At 41.8% G+C, this 18,833-nt stretch overlaps 1 protein-coding gene across 1 annotated transcript in view; it reads right to left on the bottom strand.

Moving 5' to 3' along the window:
* The window catches only part of med13a (mediator complex subunit 13a), a 75,066-nt gene extending 56,610 nt beyond the window's left edge, over nt 1–18,456 (bottom strand). Inside the window, exons 1-2 of the mRNA XM_071460183.1 lie at nt 17,824–18,456; nt 10,083–10,317 (exon numbers count right to left, since the gene is read on the bottom strand). Coding sequence (XP_071316284.1) covers nt 10,083–10,317; nt 17,824–17,889 — 301 coding nt within the window. The 5' untranslated portion in view covers nt 17,890–18,456. The remainder of the gene's footprint in view (nt 1–10,082; nt 10,318–17,823) is intronic.
* Nucleotides 18,457–18,833: the final 377 nt, after the last annotated feature.

The following is an 18,833-nucleotide window of genomic DNA, read 5'->3' as shown; positions in this document are numbered from 1 at the left end:
GGCTGTGGAGGTTTCAGGTGCTTTCTGCTCATGCACATATTGAGTTTTGATGCCAAGGAGCACGATGGAACACAAATTCACAGCCCCGGTTTTGTTTTTCGGTACGGGGGGAAAACCAAGATTTAAATTCTTGTCATTTTGCTGTAAAAGCAGCATTTCCGCAGGTCTCAACAAGTTAATTTTTAAGCCCTTTTTAGGACCTGGATAAATGCAATGTCAAAATTTTATTTCATGTCGATACCGTCAAAAAAGTATGAAAGATATGAAGTAAACTCAAAGTCCCAGAACGAATTGCATTCTCAGTTAACTTGCACCTACCTATTAGATGAAAGCAACATAAACAGAAACAATTTTAACTTATTAATTCTAGAGCTCGCCATTTTTTTGATGAGGACACGCCATGTCAGCCCACACACTAGCTGGTGGTGTGCCGATAAATTCTGACTGGGCTGCTCAGTTTGTATTTGTGGTTATTGGTTCCATGTTGGCTTTGTTTTGTGGTTTTGTTACAGCATGGTCAATACAAAGTTTTCCCAAAAACACGTTTTGGGAAAATTCTGATTATTGGATTTTATACTTTTTAAGGACTTGCAGAAACCCTGGAAAGGTAAGGCCCTCAAACAGGAAGTTATGTGGCAAACATAACAAAAAAGTGCACATGTAGAAACATTACATTGTGGCTCACTTTGAGCATACAATTCAGAAACAACAATGCATGACCTCTACGTATCCAACTGACTATGGTAACATAACTGCTGCAGAAATCCTATGTGTGAGTGACGTCCCTTCCACAGTTACAGTTACTGTTTCAGCGAGGCTGGGGAATTGGACTTGTACCTTGTTCCAGCCTCCCTCCAGGTATAAACATACCTGGGTGACACTGTTGCAAATGAGATAACATGTGTGATGTAGCAAAACAAAGATGATACAAATTAATTTTGGTTGACCAAATGGTGCCACACAATTTCAATTCCCAAAATACGACTCAATGTCCGTTGATGCTTTAATTTACAGGGGAACTATGATGCTTGCAAATAGGAAGTGACTGGAGGAATTTTTTAGCTAACATGGTTTAGCTAACAGAGAGCAACTGACATACTGCCAAACCTCTCAGGTAAAACTTTTACTTTTAAAATTCTTTTCCACACATGCAAAGTGTTAGCCTGTAATTAGACTGTTAGAGTCACAGCACTATAATTACTTGGTTCATATGGCGGACTGAACTGAAACAACTCGTATATCAAAATGTACCAAGCTGTTCAGGATGAAGCTATGTGCCGTTACACCCATATCAGAGTTGCTTTCTGAATCACATTCTGCGCTGGCCTGAATGCTAGTCTAATCTCATTAACAGCCACTGCTCACATCTTCCAGCACTTAAGCTCCTTTCAGTCAAGTCTACAGCAAACATCTCCTCAAGTGTGCCGTCTCTGCCTGAGAACAGGCGAAATAAATACCGGGTGTGACCCACCCTTCGTGTCAGCTTGACGTGCTCCAGCTAGGCACAAGCCAGCCCAGAGGCAAGTTAATCAAATTTTATTTAATTATTAAGTGAACCCATGGCTTGCTCTTGCAATGCAAAGGTAGGTTACGGTATTTCAAATTTAGATGTCTCTCCTTCCTATCAAAACAGGAAATTACATTGATTTCCTTATTTTAACAAGAGAGACCCAGTGCCAACCGGGAAGGTTTAAAAATCTTGTTTAAGGAGATGCTTTAATGCTTTTTCTGAGTTGAAGCAGACTGCCAGCTCTGTTGCAAGGGTGAAATTATAAACATCTGATGGACTTGATTTTAATTTCAAAAAGTAAAAAAGGTATCCCAGGCCCCTCAAATCCACTTTTAAATGCCATCGCTCTACTCAAAGCATTAAGTTAAGCTTAAAACATTACATCCAAACAAAGTAAAACAACTTCAGGCTGTCAAGTAAAGGGGGCTATGTGCCGGATACTTTGGAGAGCAACACACTAATTCATCAGGTGCATGCACATCTTGAGGGATAAGATCAGGAACACAGAAAAACAGGGCAGAGGCAGGAAAGGGGAAGGAAGACAGCAATTTCCCATTAAAAATTAACCACAACTGCAGAAAAAAAATAAAAAATAAAAAAAATCAACAAGAGTATAAAGCCATTTAACTTTCTACACGATGTGGATGTGGTAGAGTATGCTTCGGTCAAGTAGGTTTTTCACCAAGTCTGCTTTGAGTGATTTAGCAGCTGGCCTGGGCATCCTGAGACACATGGCAGGCAAAGGGGCAAAAATCAACATGAAAAAAAAAAACCATCCCACTGACGCACTGACAGCACATTAAGGACAGCAAAGGACAGGGAAAAAGAAAAAAAAATAGGATTAGGCCAAACTCTAATACTGAAGAGGAAGAGCAGTGTAGCTGATAACCTGTGAAAAACAGTGGAACATGAGAAAAGCAGCAAGGCTCAGACTCAGGATAAGGGAGCCCTCATACCAGTGTGCATTTTGCAGTTAAACCTGCAGTTTTACTTCAGCCCTCTGTTGATGAGTTACACTGGCAGAAACCTCTGTCCACCTTCTTTTGCATCAACCACCACCGTGGCGATCCCATCTGCTTCCCTTTGCCAAGACCACATCTGCCCCATGCCTCCTCCTCTGTCGCCTGTTCCTCCTCAGTCTCTCCCTCTAGCGCCAAGCAACTCTAAAACAGGCGTCTGGTTTACATCAAGTGTTCCTAACGACCTCATGTTCATCATGCAATGCCTGCTGCAGCACTCCCCGCTTCAGACAGACATACACTGTTCTAAGTCAAATCTAGCATTTGTTACAATGTAAACAATGTGACACTCACTCACTGGAAATGGAAAAGCAACATTTTAAAACTCATTCTCACAACTACACCAGCAGGACAAGGTCTCTGGGCCAGATGGGACTTGCAACTTTCAGTGAAGGAATTGCTGTGATAAATGCCTGTGGACCTGCTACGGCGACAGGGCATCAACTCTGGACTGTGTTCAGGGGGAGAAACAAAGAAATAAACATATATAGGAAAAAAAACATGTTTACATCCCAGAACAGGTTTGCCTTTTCTTGTTGCACTTGTCTCTGAGTCCATGAATGAATGAGCGAAACCCATTTGCCTTCTGACCTCACTCCTCCACACTCCTCAAAAAACATCCAGCATCAAAAGAGCAGCGTCTCAGGAGGTTCCTCAAAATGGACTATTTTTATTTAGTGAAAGTTAAAGATATTCTGCAAATACAGCCCACTGAAAAGCAGTGGGCCATAATTCAAACAAATGGACTCTGTGTAGAGAAACTGTTATTCATTCATCAGAGAGGTCAAGCGTCATGGCAAAATTGTAAAATGGCAAAAAAAAGAATACATATAATAAAAGTATTCAACAAACACAAGCAACCCTCATTTTAACCATCTTATTGTACAATCTTATTATTTCATTACTGCTTAATCTGCCAGTTAATTTCTTGATTAAATGACTTATCATTTTCTCTATGACATGTCATGTAAATAATGAAAACTGCCCATTCCAATTGCTCATAGCCCTTGGGGGATGTTTTCAAATTGCTGGTCTTATTCTATATACAGTCCAAACATCAGAGATATTCAGTTTACTATCATATATGAAGCATCAAATTCTGACTGAAAAAATGATCAATTATCAGTATCAGTCACTGATTAATTTTCTGTCATTTGACTAATTGTTTCAGCTGTGGTGAAAGTGAACATTTTAATGTTAAACTGTCGGAGCCACCTCCTGTTTCTGTTTTAACCTGCTCTACATATTGTTTTTGTGCACACATGCAGTTTTTAAGTACAGGACGTGAATATAATGAGCAGATGTACCAAAGGTTGTTTAAAAGAAGAATTTTCTGGTACATCTCTGTCTCAGAAGTGTGTGTTTGCAAACAGTATGTGATAGGAGGGTGGGCCACAGAGTGCGGCAGACAGTGCATGGGGCAAAAGATGAGTGGCCTCATTTAGACAAAGATTTATGTGCTCAGCTGATGGTTAGGACACTTTCATGTCTCTGCCTCATGTGTAGCAGGCCCACATGAGCTGACCTTTATAAGAGCTCTCAGGCGGGTGCACAGCAGCTCTATTAAGAATACTCACATCTACCTCTAGCAAGGAAATATCTTTACAGATACAAAAGCACACAAAATTTCCTTTCCTACAACATCAAGATACAGTGCAGCATCAGCTTTGTGCTAATCTCAAAAATGCACCATAACACTCAGAAATCACAAAATGCCACATGGGTGTTTCTGGGGTCCATATACAATTTTGAAAAAGCCCCTTCACCCCCCCTCTCCTGGTCTTCTGTGTGTAAGCAATTAGAGCAGCAGTCGGTCATTAAACAGCAGGATTAATGCCTTGTGATCGACTGTGCTCAAGGGGATTCTACCAAGCCTGGCCAGAAGGTTTTCTCCTCTCCTCCACTTCCTCCTTATCTGCAAGGAGGGAGAGAGAGAGAACCAGCAGTGCTCTCTAAAGTCTCCATTACTAATTAATGAATATTTCTTGAGCAGAGAGGGAAAAGAGAGATAGATAGAGAAGAGAGGGAGACTGCACCCATGGGCCAGAGCTGCATGCATGGCCGAGTTCCTGCACTGTGCCAGCCAATGGAGATCCATCAGAGAGCGCAAGAGAGGGAGATGGAGCAGGAGGAAAAGAGAAAAGCGGAGGGTGGTTCACAGGCAGGAGATTAGCCCTAGAAAATTGATCCCCAAGCACAAAAGCCATCGGCCTCCTCTACTTTTTCCTCCTAAGAGCTGGTCTGAGTTTATCTATTCATCACTCTGTGTGTTGCACACTGAAGTTTAGAACTATTTTTGAAGGGGAAAAGGAGAAAGAGCCACAAAGCCAAAGCCAAGCTTAACCATGTGTATCGGTGACTAATTATCTTTGATGCACATCCAAGGCCATGTGAATCTATTATGTGTACCTTCACCAAGGTGGGCATTCCCAGGGTTTGGTAGTGATCAGTGGTATTAAATGAGAATATGCCATTGGCTGAGATCAATTAAAGGCAAAATACAGTTTCCTGCCCCAGTTATATGCTGTAAACCAGTTTCTTATTTGCCTAAGCCATTCAGCCTTCATATCATGGACTCTTCCTTCTCCACTTGAAAGTTTCTATGTTTACATGTGGAGATTTCAAAATTCAGTTTGACTTTCACAGCCTGTCCAAGTCAATAACATTTGGAAACTCTAAAGAGTGAGTGGCATTTCTCCTTTCTGAATCCTTGCCTGGGGCACCCACTGGGCTACAGTGCTTACAATGGGCCTTACATCATTGTGGGGTTGAATTTGTATCACAGTCATTTTTGTGTGTCATCGCTCCTGTCACAATCCAAAAGACCAAATATGCAATTACAGTCATTAAAATGGGACTGCAAGTGCACAGTCAGATAGTCACATAACAGATGGTTTGACATTTGCCTGTTTAAAGGCAAATATGATCCTACAGTCCTTTTAAAAAAAAAAAATCAAAACAGGCAGCTGGGAAAAAACAGTAGTATTGCTGTTCTTCTGGGCTGACCGAACCAAGCACCAGGAAGCAGCACCAATCAAATAAATATGATTTAATGAACTTAATATAATTGATGATTTAAAATCACAGCTGTCGAACTCAGATTACCAAGAAGTGAGTTTGAGTTTGTTCCCATGTGCATCACATCAGCATGCCACACAACCAGTAAATCACTTATTGAGTCATTTTAAAAGGCTACTTGACAAGTCACATCTGGGGAAGGTCTGTTTGCATTTCTGAAAGATGCTGATTGAATTCTTTTGCAGCAGTTTTATTTTAGATTCACAAATGTTTCCTGTATTGGATATAAGAAGGCCGGAAATGTGTGTTGAGTTTATGGAGAGCAGGATACAGATCTGTCCCTTCTCACCACAGGTTTGCTGATGATCAATTGTAAAGCTTGAGCCACATGAAGTCCCAAAATGCCAGTCGGGTGGTTTTGTCTGTGCAGGTGTTTTTCACCATCTGACCATCGATAACATCCTTCTCTTTCTGCGGATATTTGTTGTCAACAAAGTTAATAGAACCTCGTATTCTGAAAGTCGTGCTTCACAGATGTAAGGGCAGTTCAATAGTTTTGAAGTTGAGATTTTTTTGGAATAAAAAAAAAGATTGGCCTGTAAGCAAAGTGAAACTTTAAGCCAACACGACATTCACAGACTACTGATATATGCCCTTTGGAACTTGATATTTTGCCCTGCAGTGCAAAAAGGGGTTGTTTTTTCTTCACCTTTGATTCAAATAGGCATGGAATAGAGTGGTCAAACAAGAACAAAAAAAATTCCTATGAACTTGGCAAAGCTAGAAAATTCCTAACATTACTCCAGACCAGCAAAAACAAAAACGAAGGTCAGAAGATCACTGTGAAAACAAGAACGCTGCTAGACAGAGCTTTTCTTCACCCAATCACTGGATGATCCCAAACAATGTGTTCATCATCAACCAGTGCAGGCGATGGACATTTTAAATGCAAACCTCTTCTTCCCTCCCCCACCTCTTCTCTCCGTCATTCTCTAGGGATCTGACCCAGCACCCACTGAAGAATAGATGTGTGAGCTCCAGGGATCACAATGGAGATGGCGGATAACCTGTTCTGGAGAGCAGATGACCAATCTCCCTGTTAACCTTCCTATTAGCAGCTAATAATACAATGTGTAGCCCACCACTCTAGAGTCACACACAGCTGAGGGAACAGTGAGCTAGAAAAGGCCTACACGGGGAAGGGGAACGTGGTGCAGTGAAAGCCCCAGTGGGACTTCTAGTCCAGGGGAAAGGGACCAGGGCAAACTACTAAGAATTAAGAAGACATGTGCCATAGAGCAATTACCCTCACATACAGACATCTATTCCTAATTTCTATGCAAAAAAAAAAAAAAAAAAAGATCAGTGGGTCTTTGAGAGGAGGAAAAGGCGGCCATTTATCTTTTGCTTTTGATGCCCCTGGTCAGGAGACTCCAACAGCTTTTGAGGGGAGAGGACGATGAAGAGAGTATAGGATTTGCATAAGAATACATGCCTATAGTCAACCACCGGGAGGGGGGAGGCAAGCCATTTAATTCAGCAACAGCATTCTCTTGTTGGGAATAATTTCTGTGCATGGCCAGGGGAAGATTAGAATTGGTTTTCCCGTTGTGTTACCAGCAAGGCGGGTTGTCCAACAGCGTAGAAAAGGGGCTTGGTGGTTTGTTACCCTTACATTTCTTCAATGGTGATTAAGTGTCAGACGTTAAAAGATCCCTCAAGTTTTCCGCCCTTCACTACTCTCATCTCTCTTGCTCACTCCTTCTCCCCTCATCTCCCTGGAGAGAAGGGATTACTGGCACACTGGTATACAGAAATGGCACTTGCTCAAAATTAAAAGACTTTCACAGGCCGCTAATCTAATGAGGATGGAAGAGGGTGGGGGGGGCGAGCAAGCGCTATTTCAGCTGCTGAAATGAAAGGAAAAGAGCGGATTTTCATGTTTACCGCCAACATTGCACTAAAGACCAAAAAGAAGCTGAAAACACAGAAAGAAAAGAGAGCTTTTTGCATTTCCCAAGACAGGCAACGACCAAAGGCAAAAAAAAATTACATCGAACTGGTGGCAAAGAGAGAGTGGCAGTTAAAAGGCGACAACAGTTGTGACATTCCAGTTGAGTGCACAGGTTGGGCTGGTCCTGCCACGGTCTGCACTGCCAATGCTACCTGTTATTTGTCGATTCGCACCTCCACAGGCAGAGCACCCAGGAGAGTCCAGAAACGCAGCCGGCTGTCAATCATCATCCTTGACACACACACACACACACACACACACACACACACACACACACACACACACACACACACACACACACACAGCCAGAGCAGTGATCTTCAATCCTGGTGCTCAGGAACCAGAAAACTTATCATTGTCTATTCTATCAGCAGACACCTGATATCTCACTTGTTCCCAGTTTAACAGTCAGAGTGAAAACCAGCTGGAATCTTGGGCCTCAGAAGAAGGACTGAGACGTCCACTGTGCTAAATATGTTGAGCAGAGGCCAGACACACATGTTGACCGATACAGGTAAAGTCACATGCACAGAGATGCTGACACTCTTCCATCCCTGTTTCAGCTGTAATATCAGGTCTCAGGACACACCATCCTGAACAGACTGATCAGCAGCTGCAGACCAGAGGTTGGGGGGAAGGAGGAGAGAAAGAAGCCCTGCGGCGGACTTAAGATCCATCTAGAGAGGCTGCCCTGCTTCATTTCACTGGCAGAGCCCCGCAGCAGCTACAGAAGGGGGAAAGGCTCAGAAAGGAGAAGACGCCTTCCACTAGAGAAGGGAGCAGCAGCTTCCAAAACAGGAAACACGGATTATGACACCGCCCATCTGGGAACCATTCACACTGAGACACAGCTGAGTCAGGGTGCAAAACACTTGAGGAACATTGGGGGGGGGATGTGAAATATCTCATCAGGAGCTCAGGATGCAAGTCTCTGTGACTGTCCATGGGGACAGGGAGGAAGAGATGCACTGCACCACGGTGTTTTATTAAAAATTCAGGTAACACAACCTCTAAAACAAGACCTGCCAAGAGTCCTGCAAAAACATGATTCATCATTGTGTGTTAGAACACCTGAGAGGAAAATATGGAGCAGGTTTACTGGTCAATATTCAATTATCTAATTTCTATCTCCTGAAACACATGTTTAATCTCCCCAAAGCCCGTGAAAGAACACAGTAGTGACTACAACAATTTCCAAATATAGATTCTCCATACCACCCCTCCTACTTGAAATGTAGCACACTCCATTAGAGGGCCAGAGCCAGACGCTTGAGGTTATTACCAGGACCCGTTAGGCCTGAATGAGCTGCCCATCGTAGCCTTCAGCTCCCATTTTGAGTCCCCTTCAGGCACAATGTCCCATAATGAAGGAGGGTCACAGACGGGCTGTGCTTGGCTCAGATTCCAAAGTTCAATCTGCATGGCAGAGAGCATGAATAAAGATGGCCTTTTCCCATCTTCCTCTACTAATGTCACTGTTACTGAAGAGGGAAAAGAAGAAAGTGGGGGGTGGATGCATTTGCCTCGTTTCTGCATGGCTGCTCCTGCATGCTGTGTTTCTCGCTCAAGTTATGATCAGACAGAACTCGGTTTCTTCTACCTTCTTCCTTTTTTTGTACATCCTCTGCAGAATGGTGACATGTGAATTTAGCCAACTTGTTCTACTTTGTCAAAATAAAATTCAAGGTGCTGATTCAAGTGCAGCGGTCACTTAGATATGATAATCCTCTCTCAGACACACATCCAATAATAAGACAGTGTGATGCCCAGTGTGTCCAGGGAGAGGGAGTTTCCCTGCAGGTGTTGGCACTACAAGCCTTGCTGGCTAGCTGATCAGTCAGAGGAGGGTAAGGGGGGAGCATTAGGGAGGGATCAGATTACACAGATTTTAAGACTTCCCTGAGGTTCTCTCTCACAGGGTTTCCCCCCTCTGTCTATCTGACAATCAAGCAGTGGAATCTGTGTCATTTTCCATTGAACAACCAATGACATACCTTGACAAAGAGATCTATGTTCAAGTGCCTCTGTTAAAAAAGCTGTGAGCCCTCTGCACTTCCCGTTATCTTTTACAGCCATCATTCTTTTAGCTGTATAACCTTGAGTGGATCCAACAAAAGGAGCATTGGTGGTGGAGGTGGAGAACATATTCTCTGAGTAGTGACTCAGAAAAATAGAATAGCAAACCTTTCTCCCTTTCTCTCCTTCTCTTTTTGATCATTTAACTTAACCAAACAACTGGAAAGACTAACTTGCTAACTATCTGTCTAACAATCTTATTGCAGGGAGGCAAAATCAACTGTTCTTCACGTAGCAGAAGCAGTGTTGTCAGAGAGCCCTGTTCCCCTGAACTCCATCACTGAATCTCTACAAGCATCCTGGATGTTGTTCTATAGCTGACCCTGACCTCTGACCTTCATGTACTGTGGAAGCAGCATAAAGAGGAGGTATCTGCACAGCTTAACAAGATACAGCTTTCTTTTCCAAATTACATGCCCTTATGTATATGCCAAGGGTCACCTACCTGCAAGCTCGTGGTGGATGAGATCTGCAAAGTTAGGGTCGTCCCCCCACCAGAAGAGCCAAAGCTCCCTCCGGCCCTGCCGCTGACTCCGCCGCCATACACTTAGCACGTCGGCCTTCAGGCACCGGCTGAAGCTGCATAGGATGGGATCCTCCTCCGTCACCGGGAAGAGAATGGGTGCAGAGGTGGGACCCTGCCACACAAACTTCTTCCATTTGATCCCTGTCAAATCAGCCTGCAAGACAAGAGAAGGGCGAGAGAGAGTGTTACAGTGTGCAGAGTCGCTGCTTCAAGATCCACTCAGCATCTCGGAGTAAACACGTGCCGAGCAGAGTGTAAAGAGTACGCATTAAACCTCTCTTTACATTCTAGCCTCTAAAACAGCGACAACTGTTTGTTTCTGCAAAGACTGCGTCCTTATGCTTCAGGTGCTTTCAATATCATCATGAACATCATGTTCGAAACACGAATAGGAAAAAAGTAATGCTAGTAAATGTGGTCTCACCACCTTAATCCTCATTATTGGTGAGTGCTGGGTGTGTGTGTGTGTGTGCTTTGCCTTTCTATAAACACTGTCTGGCTTTTATAGAGAGAACAAAACACACAGGAAAAAGCCTCACAGGCAGTAAATCACTGGCGGGGTTATTAAGTGTTAAAGCAGAAGCATTACACTCCACTGGTAGCTACCACTGCTTCTTATCAGCTAAGCACCAACCGACCCGTGTCTACCTAAACACATGAATGCATGCAAACACTAACTACCGCAAACACACACACGCAATGCCTTAAGGCATACATTCCCACTTGAGCTGGCAATCTTGGTCCTCTATCTATCCTTGTAGACATTTCAAGTAATCTGTGCGAACATGGACTGCTCATTTTCATGCCGTTTAGTCCTATTCCATTCAGGCTGAGTTGGCAAGCTGTCCCTCTGTATATTCAACCAATTAATCCATTACAATTCAGGGGATATCTTAACTCAAGTGCAGATGCGCCGAGCCTGAACAAGTGATTACCCGTGGTTGTGAAGAAGCGGTGGTCTTTTGCCTGGCTACGGATAAGCAGGGAGATTTGTGGAGTTATTTGTGATGGTGTGTGGTGAGGGTTGGGGGTAGGCCGAGGACTGTCAAAACAGAGCAATGTGTGGCGTCAGCTGGAGCAGAGCTGGATCACAACAACAAGTTAGCAAGCCGCAAGACACAGTGACCTCATACAGGTCGACAAATCGTTAAAAATAGTTTTGACAACATTTATGGCTCCTGTACATGTCCAGGTAATACACCATAGCATTACACAGGCTTGTCTGTTATGCCACAATTAAATAACCACTGTTTGCTTCATCAATAAACAGAAAGCATGTGTTCAATTTGTTCTCCATCACTAACTCAGAAGGCAAAAACGTGTCTGAAAAGCACACAAAAGCCCAAGGTTGCATTATTGTATCGGCATAACTTAACACAGAAGTTGTTGTGACGCATACTCAAAACATCACAATCTCTGATGAGCAGTCTGGCTTATAAGGAATTCAAAAGCTGCTACACATGCAGAGGACAAGCTCCAAGGTGCAAGCAGCTGAGTTAGGTCTGTGTGTAACGACAGAGCTGCAGCAGTCAGGCTTCTCCTTCCTGCTGGAGTGTGAGAAGCACTACATTACACCTGCGTCTTGCTCGGAAACATCTGTGCACACAATGCAAAGGGAGGGTGGGGACAACGGTTAACTGTGAAACCAGATCACAAGTAGTGCAGATAGGCAATTAGCAAAGGAACACCACCATCATCATCTTACTGACCATGGCCAGTCCCCAGTGGTATTATGTGTTTCACTGTATGAAAGGTTTGTTCATGAGTACCCTACAGATTTTATTATGAGCCTCTTCTCCTCGTAGATATTGGTTTCACACTTTTAGACGTGATTATGTGCTGCACTCAGACAGCCAGGCATCAAGCTGGTCACAGGGCGCTGATCCTTTGGTTTGAATTAAGTGACTCTTATTCAAATGAGTGTTTCGGTAACTACTGCTAACCAGCGGTTACAGTACCTATTTTTTTCCATTATCCAAATGTGTCTGTATTGAAACATCCCTTATGAATTCATGTTTTAGGTTAACCTCAAGTCTTATGAGTCAACCTAACTGTAACCACGGAAAACTAAATACAATGAAGATACACATAAGATCTAACACAGAAGTGAATAAAATGTGAATACATTTATAACTTTTGTCATGGTAGGGTGTATTGACTTGTGTTTGCATCAAGTCATATTAAAAACCGTCTCAGGTGTTCAGTATTTCAAAATTTTGGTATGTGATAAATATAAAAACAGAGGGTTATTCCCACACATTTCCTACATCTACATCTCTGTAAAAGTTACACAAAGAAACAAAAGAATATAGGGAAACACAAACTGCTCTCTATCCTACCTCCAAACAAATAAAATGAACTCCAGCAATGAAGCAGTTACAATCTGTCCTGATCTATTACACCATTGATTAATTAGTGGATCAAATAAAAATAAACTGATAACAACTTGGATTATCATTTAACTGTTCACTGTTAACTGTTAAAAAAAAAAAAACCCAAAAAACATTTGCTGGTTACAGACTTTCTCACCTGGCAAATGATGCATTTTATGCATAAAAAAGTCATGCAGTCATGAGGGGGTTAAATAGTTTAATTAACAGTCAGCCTGAAATCAGCTGACTTTTAAAATGCCACACAGAGAAAACACTGACATCCCTCTTGTTATTATCTATAGTTACTGCAGTACGAATGCACACGCAGGAAAAAGGGAACAGACTGACTCCATCCTGAGAGGGTACTGAAACTTTGACCTGGTTCATTTCTGAAGTTTGGCTTCTGTAGTAGCACTCACGGCTAAAATACTGATTAATGCTGCTGCTGCTGCGCTGTTAATGTGTGAATGAAATACAGCAGCCTACAAGAGCAGAGGGCCTCAGTCTTCATCTTACATTACAGAGCTATTCATAACCGTTTTTGCGACTGGTTCTGTTACTATTAGAATATTTTCATCTATGGTGCAGTTTCTCTGCCAAGTATGCAGCTGAATGCATTATGAATCTCTCATTTCTAATATATACCCCAGAAAAACTCTTCACTCCAGCATCTGTAGTGTACCGGGGAAAGGATAACCAAATGCTGTGTGTTACTGTCAATAAGTGATTACCCCCAGTAATAAACGACTCACTGAGTGTTTATTACTTTAAGTCTATATCCGACATCTTTATCATTAACAGCCGCATCAATTCATTATTATTACTCTGCAATAAACATATAAAAATAAAACATTAAAATAATCCAACTCAAAATTTTACGCAGAGCTTACATGACACCATGCAGAATAAAGAAAATGAATCAGACGAGATCGGGCAGGTGCATCGCTGGTTGAAGTTGGTACGCTCATGCACATGTTACAGCTTTATCCTGATGTAATGAGGTTTTGGTTGGATATCATTAATTGCCTGTCATTATTACTAAATGTACAGATTCCTTACTGCCCGGTTACATGTTCACTTGGAAACAAACTTGTGTGTGTAAAACAAAAGCAAATAGAGTGCCTCATTCCATCTCATTTTTGGCAGTGAACAGAATAATCTTAATGAGTTGGAAAACACAGAAAAAGGACTGTTACCGTATGGATAACTGGCTCAGAGTACATGGACTCATTAGCAATGAAGCAAGCAGTGTTTGTCCTCCAACAAAATCAAGATGGTCATTTGTATATCATATAGAGAGACATGTATACTATTCAAGGAGAAAGAGCTGGACACATGGATATAACGTTTTCTCCAGATGTAGCTGGACTAAACTAAAGAAAAGAGTACGGCAAAGGTTTGTTACAGTGTAACGACAATTCATGCGGCACATACTGTTGACCATCTGCAGCGTGGAGCTAAAAAGCGCTCGCTGGCGTTTGGAGCCATCTTTTCTCTTCTGCACTGATTGAAAGTTACACAGCACTTAAATAAATGAAATCTTTTTAAACCTGCTGAGCTAATTTGCGAGAATCAGACAAAAACGTCTGTAGTCAGTTTCAAAGAAACAAGTCTCTTCCAGTGAAACTTCAACCAGAATCTGTTTTGTTTACACAGGAAGTGAGCCAAGTATTTGCACTGTTGATTCATAATAGATGTAACTAATAAAGACTGATAAATTGTTTATGTAATCTATGATCCTGCAAACAGTATAATAAAACCAAGTGTCACTTTTGAAATATTAAAAGTTTATCATTATATTTGCAAAGTGATGATATGATGACGGTTTATTTAGCACTGCTGAGTGAGTTTGAAACATTAAAAAAAAAAGACTGACTGGAAGTATTTTAAGAAAGATTTGCCTTACAGATGACTAACAACACAATGCATCTTGTACAACTTCATTATAATAGAACACTACATCCACTACGTAGTTGAATGCTGTATAAATTTAAACGTGATTTTAAATGCTTTTACTTCTTCAACAAGCAATGTCTATAGTTGCTTATATGTGCAGTAGGGTCAGTTATTGAGGAATTAAACCTGTTACATTGCATTTGCAATAAAATGAAAAAGCTACAATTTACATAAATCACCTTGCTTATAGTTTTGCTTTTTATCTGTTTTGTTTTTTGTTGTCTTGATTGTCTTTGATCAGATTTGGTACAGAATACATGTGATTGTGCATTAAACCAAACTGTGGGCTCAATCTTATCCCTGCTACAGACAAGAATATTTACTTCTGTCCTTAAATACTCTGTGTTTGAAGAGGCAGAACTGAATAGCCCCTCTGTCAAAGACTAGACACATCAGTACTTCACTCCTCTCCTCATCAACAATAAAAAAGAGACAGACTGCTCTATCAAGGATAAATGTGCCTTCTGCAGTTGTTCTGTCTGTCCTTTCAAAATAAATTAGAGGCAGCCTGTGTGCAAAAACAGAGGGTGCCAAGGATATCTGTGTATTTCCGTCCAACTTGTGTTACACATGCAGGCTGTGTGCATGAATGTGCCTCACAGACTTTGTGTGCTGCTATGAATCTGCACAGTTATTCCCCCTTTCTGTGTCTTGGTAAATGGTATGTGAGCAACTGCTTATAAAATGTCCTGGCAGGACCAGCAACGTGGGTCATTAGAAGTTTTAGCTTTCATATGCCAAAGCCAAAAATCACACTGCTGCTGTGGGAGGGAATCTAAGGCCAAAGACACTGGATATGGGCAATAAGTTTTCCTGAGGTGATGCGTAGTTGGAGGGTTACGACCCCTGATTTGCCAGCTGCTCACCTTCCCTCTGGCCACTTACGGTTCTGGGTCCCAGCAGGGAACACTGTGTTCAAACAGCTGCCTTCCTGCCTCTCAAGATATGAGACAAGCAACAGGTGAAGCTGTTCAAATCATGTTGCAGATGCTTCTCCTCCACCATGTCTCTGTCTTTTCCTGTCTGTCACCTCTCTCCTTCAGTTAACCATGTCATGGAGCAAACATGAAACTAACAAGTGCATGCTTGTATTTTAGGTTTAGGAGAATGCAAATTCAATTAGTTTGATTTGAGCTAGTTTATATATTGCTCTTGTTCATTTATTGTATGGCACAGAAGGTTTTTGCCCAATGCTTTTATAAAAGGTTTGAACTTATACTCCAACACTGGAACTGCAAAGTTCAGAACATGCCAGATGCATAGGTACATAACAATACAGGAGTTGATAAACTAATCTTACTCTTCAAGGCCACTTTAACATACAAAAAAGTATGCAACAAGTAGTATCATACTCCAGAGAAGACTATCCACTGAAAAACGTAGGGGGGGGGGGGGGGTGCCACAATGTGTTCACATTCTTTCACCATAAAACCACAAAGTAGAGTCTGTTCAGTGAGTGAGTCATAACAGCAGTGGTGTTATGCTTAGTCTCACTGTGCAGGAAAATGTCAGCCAGACAGGCACAGCACCACAACTACCAGCCACTACCTCGCCTGTCCACTGTAGCCAACACTGCCTTCAAGTGCCGTCGTAAACATTGTAATTACGAGTTCAGCACACACAATCGACCCAAAAGAGTAGTATTGAGAGAGTGGGGATTTTCTGCAATGAAATGTTAGCTTTAGGGGGCGGACAGCTTGGGAGCTGTGTCAGTTTGTGATGTAAAGAGGTGTAGTATTTCACTATATTGTTATTATACTAGACTCTATATCAGTATAGCTATTGATGCATTTCAACTCTCACTCCTCAATTAACATTTTCACATAGATGTCATAACAAATCAGTCTACAGTCTGCTCAACTTATGGTCTTATACTTCTGCCACTGCACCACCAATTGATTCTGTGTCATTTCATCTATTGAAAAAAAAAAAAAAAAAAAAAAATCAGCATTTGACAAATCATATTTACAACTTCCAACTGTGGAAACACAACGTTAAAATGAGCGCACAAAGGTAGCATTACAGTCTTTGGCTAACCTATAAGTGAAACTGTAGTTAAGCCTGCTGACAAGCCAATTAAGTGCAACAACAAACACACTCAGACCATGTTCTTGATTATCCACCAAGAGGAGGGAACATACACTCAAGCGAGCCTTTACATTTGCTGTAGTGTCAACGACTAGACTACACAGTGTATTCTCACTGTACTATTTATCCCACAGGGGATTTAAATAATACCTGTGAACTTCAAGCGAGTAGCAGCACAACCACAACTATTTAGGTTAATGTCAACTCCCCACAACTGACAACATGATGTGAAAAAAAAAGAAATTCAGAGACAGGTAAACACATTACACGCTTCCTCCCAATTTAAACTGTATCTTAAAGTAGCAGAAAGTGCAGCTGAGATATGCAGCTACCTAGATGTTTGTAATGCCCAGGAATGCATGCCAGAGATTATATAAATCAGCCTGGGGCCTGTGCCCTAGTTGGTGTGAATACTAGCAAATGAAGTCCAAGGAGATTGAGCCACTGACAAACCAGACGATGACATATTAACGTTTGCAAATGATTATTGTTAACAGACAACAATCTTGCTCAATGCTTGTTGCTAAAAAGAGCTTTCTAGACAAGACACAAGAGGGAGGTTGCTTTTATCGACAAGCTGTGCAAGTTAGGCACTGACATTCGTTCATCCATGAGTTGTCAGGGTTATGCACATAAAAAACTATCTTCAGCGGCAAATGCACCATGTCTTCCCAGTCTCAGTGCTTTAACTTACGGCTGCAAACTGAAGTGCATGAAGTGTTTGGTTTACAGGGCAGCACTTGATAAAACATAGTGGAAATGTAATGAGAACGAGATAGCAAGTTAATAATAAACAAGGTGTTGGTGCGAGGGGAGAAAGTGCTACAACAACTAACTCACTGAGACACACAGTCGAGCTTTTGGCAGCAAAATGCACAACATTTATTTCCGTGCTAACAGGCGATATGTTGCTATGTCTGTCCTGTGAAATGTATTAAGTGAAGCTTAACAAGCGAGTGACGTTAACCTCGAGTGTTTTGGTTTACGAAAAGAAAAATGAAAAATTAGTAGAAATGAGGGTTTTATAAGAGACAGGCCATTACAACTAAGTGACAAAGTGCTATATAAAAGGGTGTATGGTAACATTAGCGGAGTGGGATACCTTGTCCTGAAAAGATGTCAGCTCGACAGGGCCGTAAGCCTAGCTAAGCTACTATCAACTGATGCCTCTGTGGCTAACGTTAGCTTAGCCGCTGTTCAGCTAGTTAAAAATGGCTGCTTTCCTTTAGTTTTAAATCTCTTACCAGACAGAATAGATTGGAATGGCAATCCTCCAAGCTGGCCCCGTTTGGTACAAAACAAGAACTCATCCTTCTTCACTGCGAGGTCCAACTCTCCATCATTTCACTTCCCGGGAAATAAAGAACAATTTGCGGATTTGTGTTTTCTATGATGTGCAGGCTTAATCAACGAGAAATATTTTTTGTAACATTTGGCTGGAGGATAGTTAATTCAACAACCTTCCGACTGCAGTTCCCCTGCCGGAGCTAAAAGCGGATAAAAGAGACTGTGTGGTCTTTAAGTCGACATCTCAAAAGCACACAGTGAAAACAAATTTAAGGAAGCGACAAATGTTCATAAAACAAAAAGAAAAGGAGAGCAAAGAAGCAACTCTCCCCCTCCCCCTTAGCCCTAAAACGGTCTCTGCTTAAAAAAATAAAAACGTCCTGTCTTACTCCTCCATCACAAAATTCAGTCTAAGAACGAAATACATCCTGTAACAACCTCTCGAAATCTGGCATCGGCCTATATTTTAACGATTATTTCGATCATTTTTTGAGCCTCGGTTCCTGTTGGTTTCCATTTGAATTCATGGATTCCTTTCTTTAATGGCGGCCACAGGGACAACTCTGCCTTCCACAGCCTATTGGCTCATTCGTGGTCAAAGCTTTATCAAGCTAGCCGAAGACAGACAGATACACATCAGACACCAGGCTACATTTCCGGGAAAGTAAAAGTGCAGGGTTATTGTTCTTTAACTTTCTGAATAATACTATTAATACAGATTTGGGGAAAACAATAGCTGTAATTTATATTTAATCACTGGATAATATATTTGCCTTCCTTAAAGTACCAAGCGTCACAAAAAGATGCTGCAACATGCTATTATTGATAAACGTTTTATTTTGGAAGTCCTGGCAACAAGTTCCGTCTTTTAGTGCGGCTGACTTGATAGTGTCGTGGTCATGAGGGCTGTAATAACACAAGACTGATAGGTATTGCCGCTAGGCCAAGCGCAAGCGGCGCTACTGAG

The sequence above is a fragment of the Trachinotus anak genome, unplaced genomic scaffold (assembly GCF_046630095.1).
Source record: "Trachinotus anak isolate AG129_WGS33_773 ecotype Australia unplaced genomic scaffold, CSIRO_AGI_Tana_v1 ptg000024l, whole genome shotgun sequence".
In the NCBI taxonomy this organism is placed as follows: Eukaryota; Metazoa; Chordata; class Actinopteri; order Carangiformes; family Carangidae; genus Trachinotus; species Trachinotus anak.
Note: the sequence above shows the minus strand (reverse complement) of the source record. Positions and strands in the feature narration are given on the sequence as shown.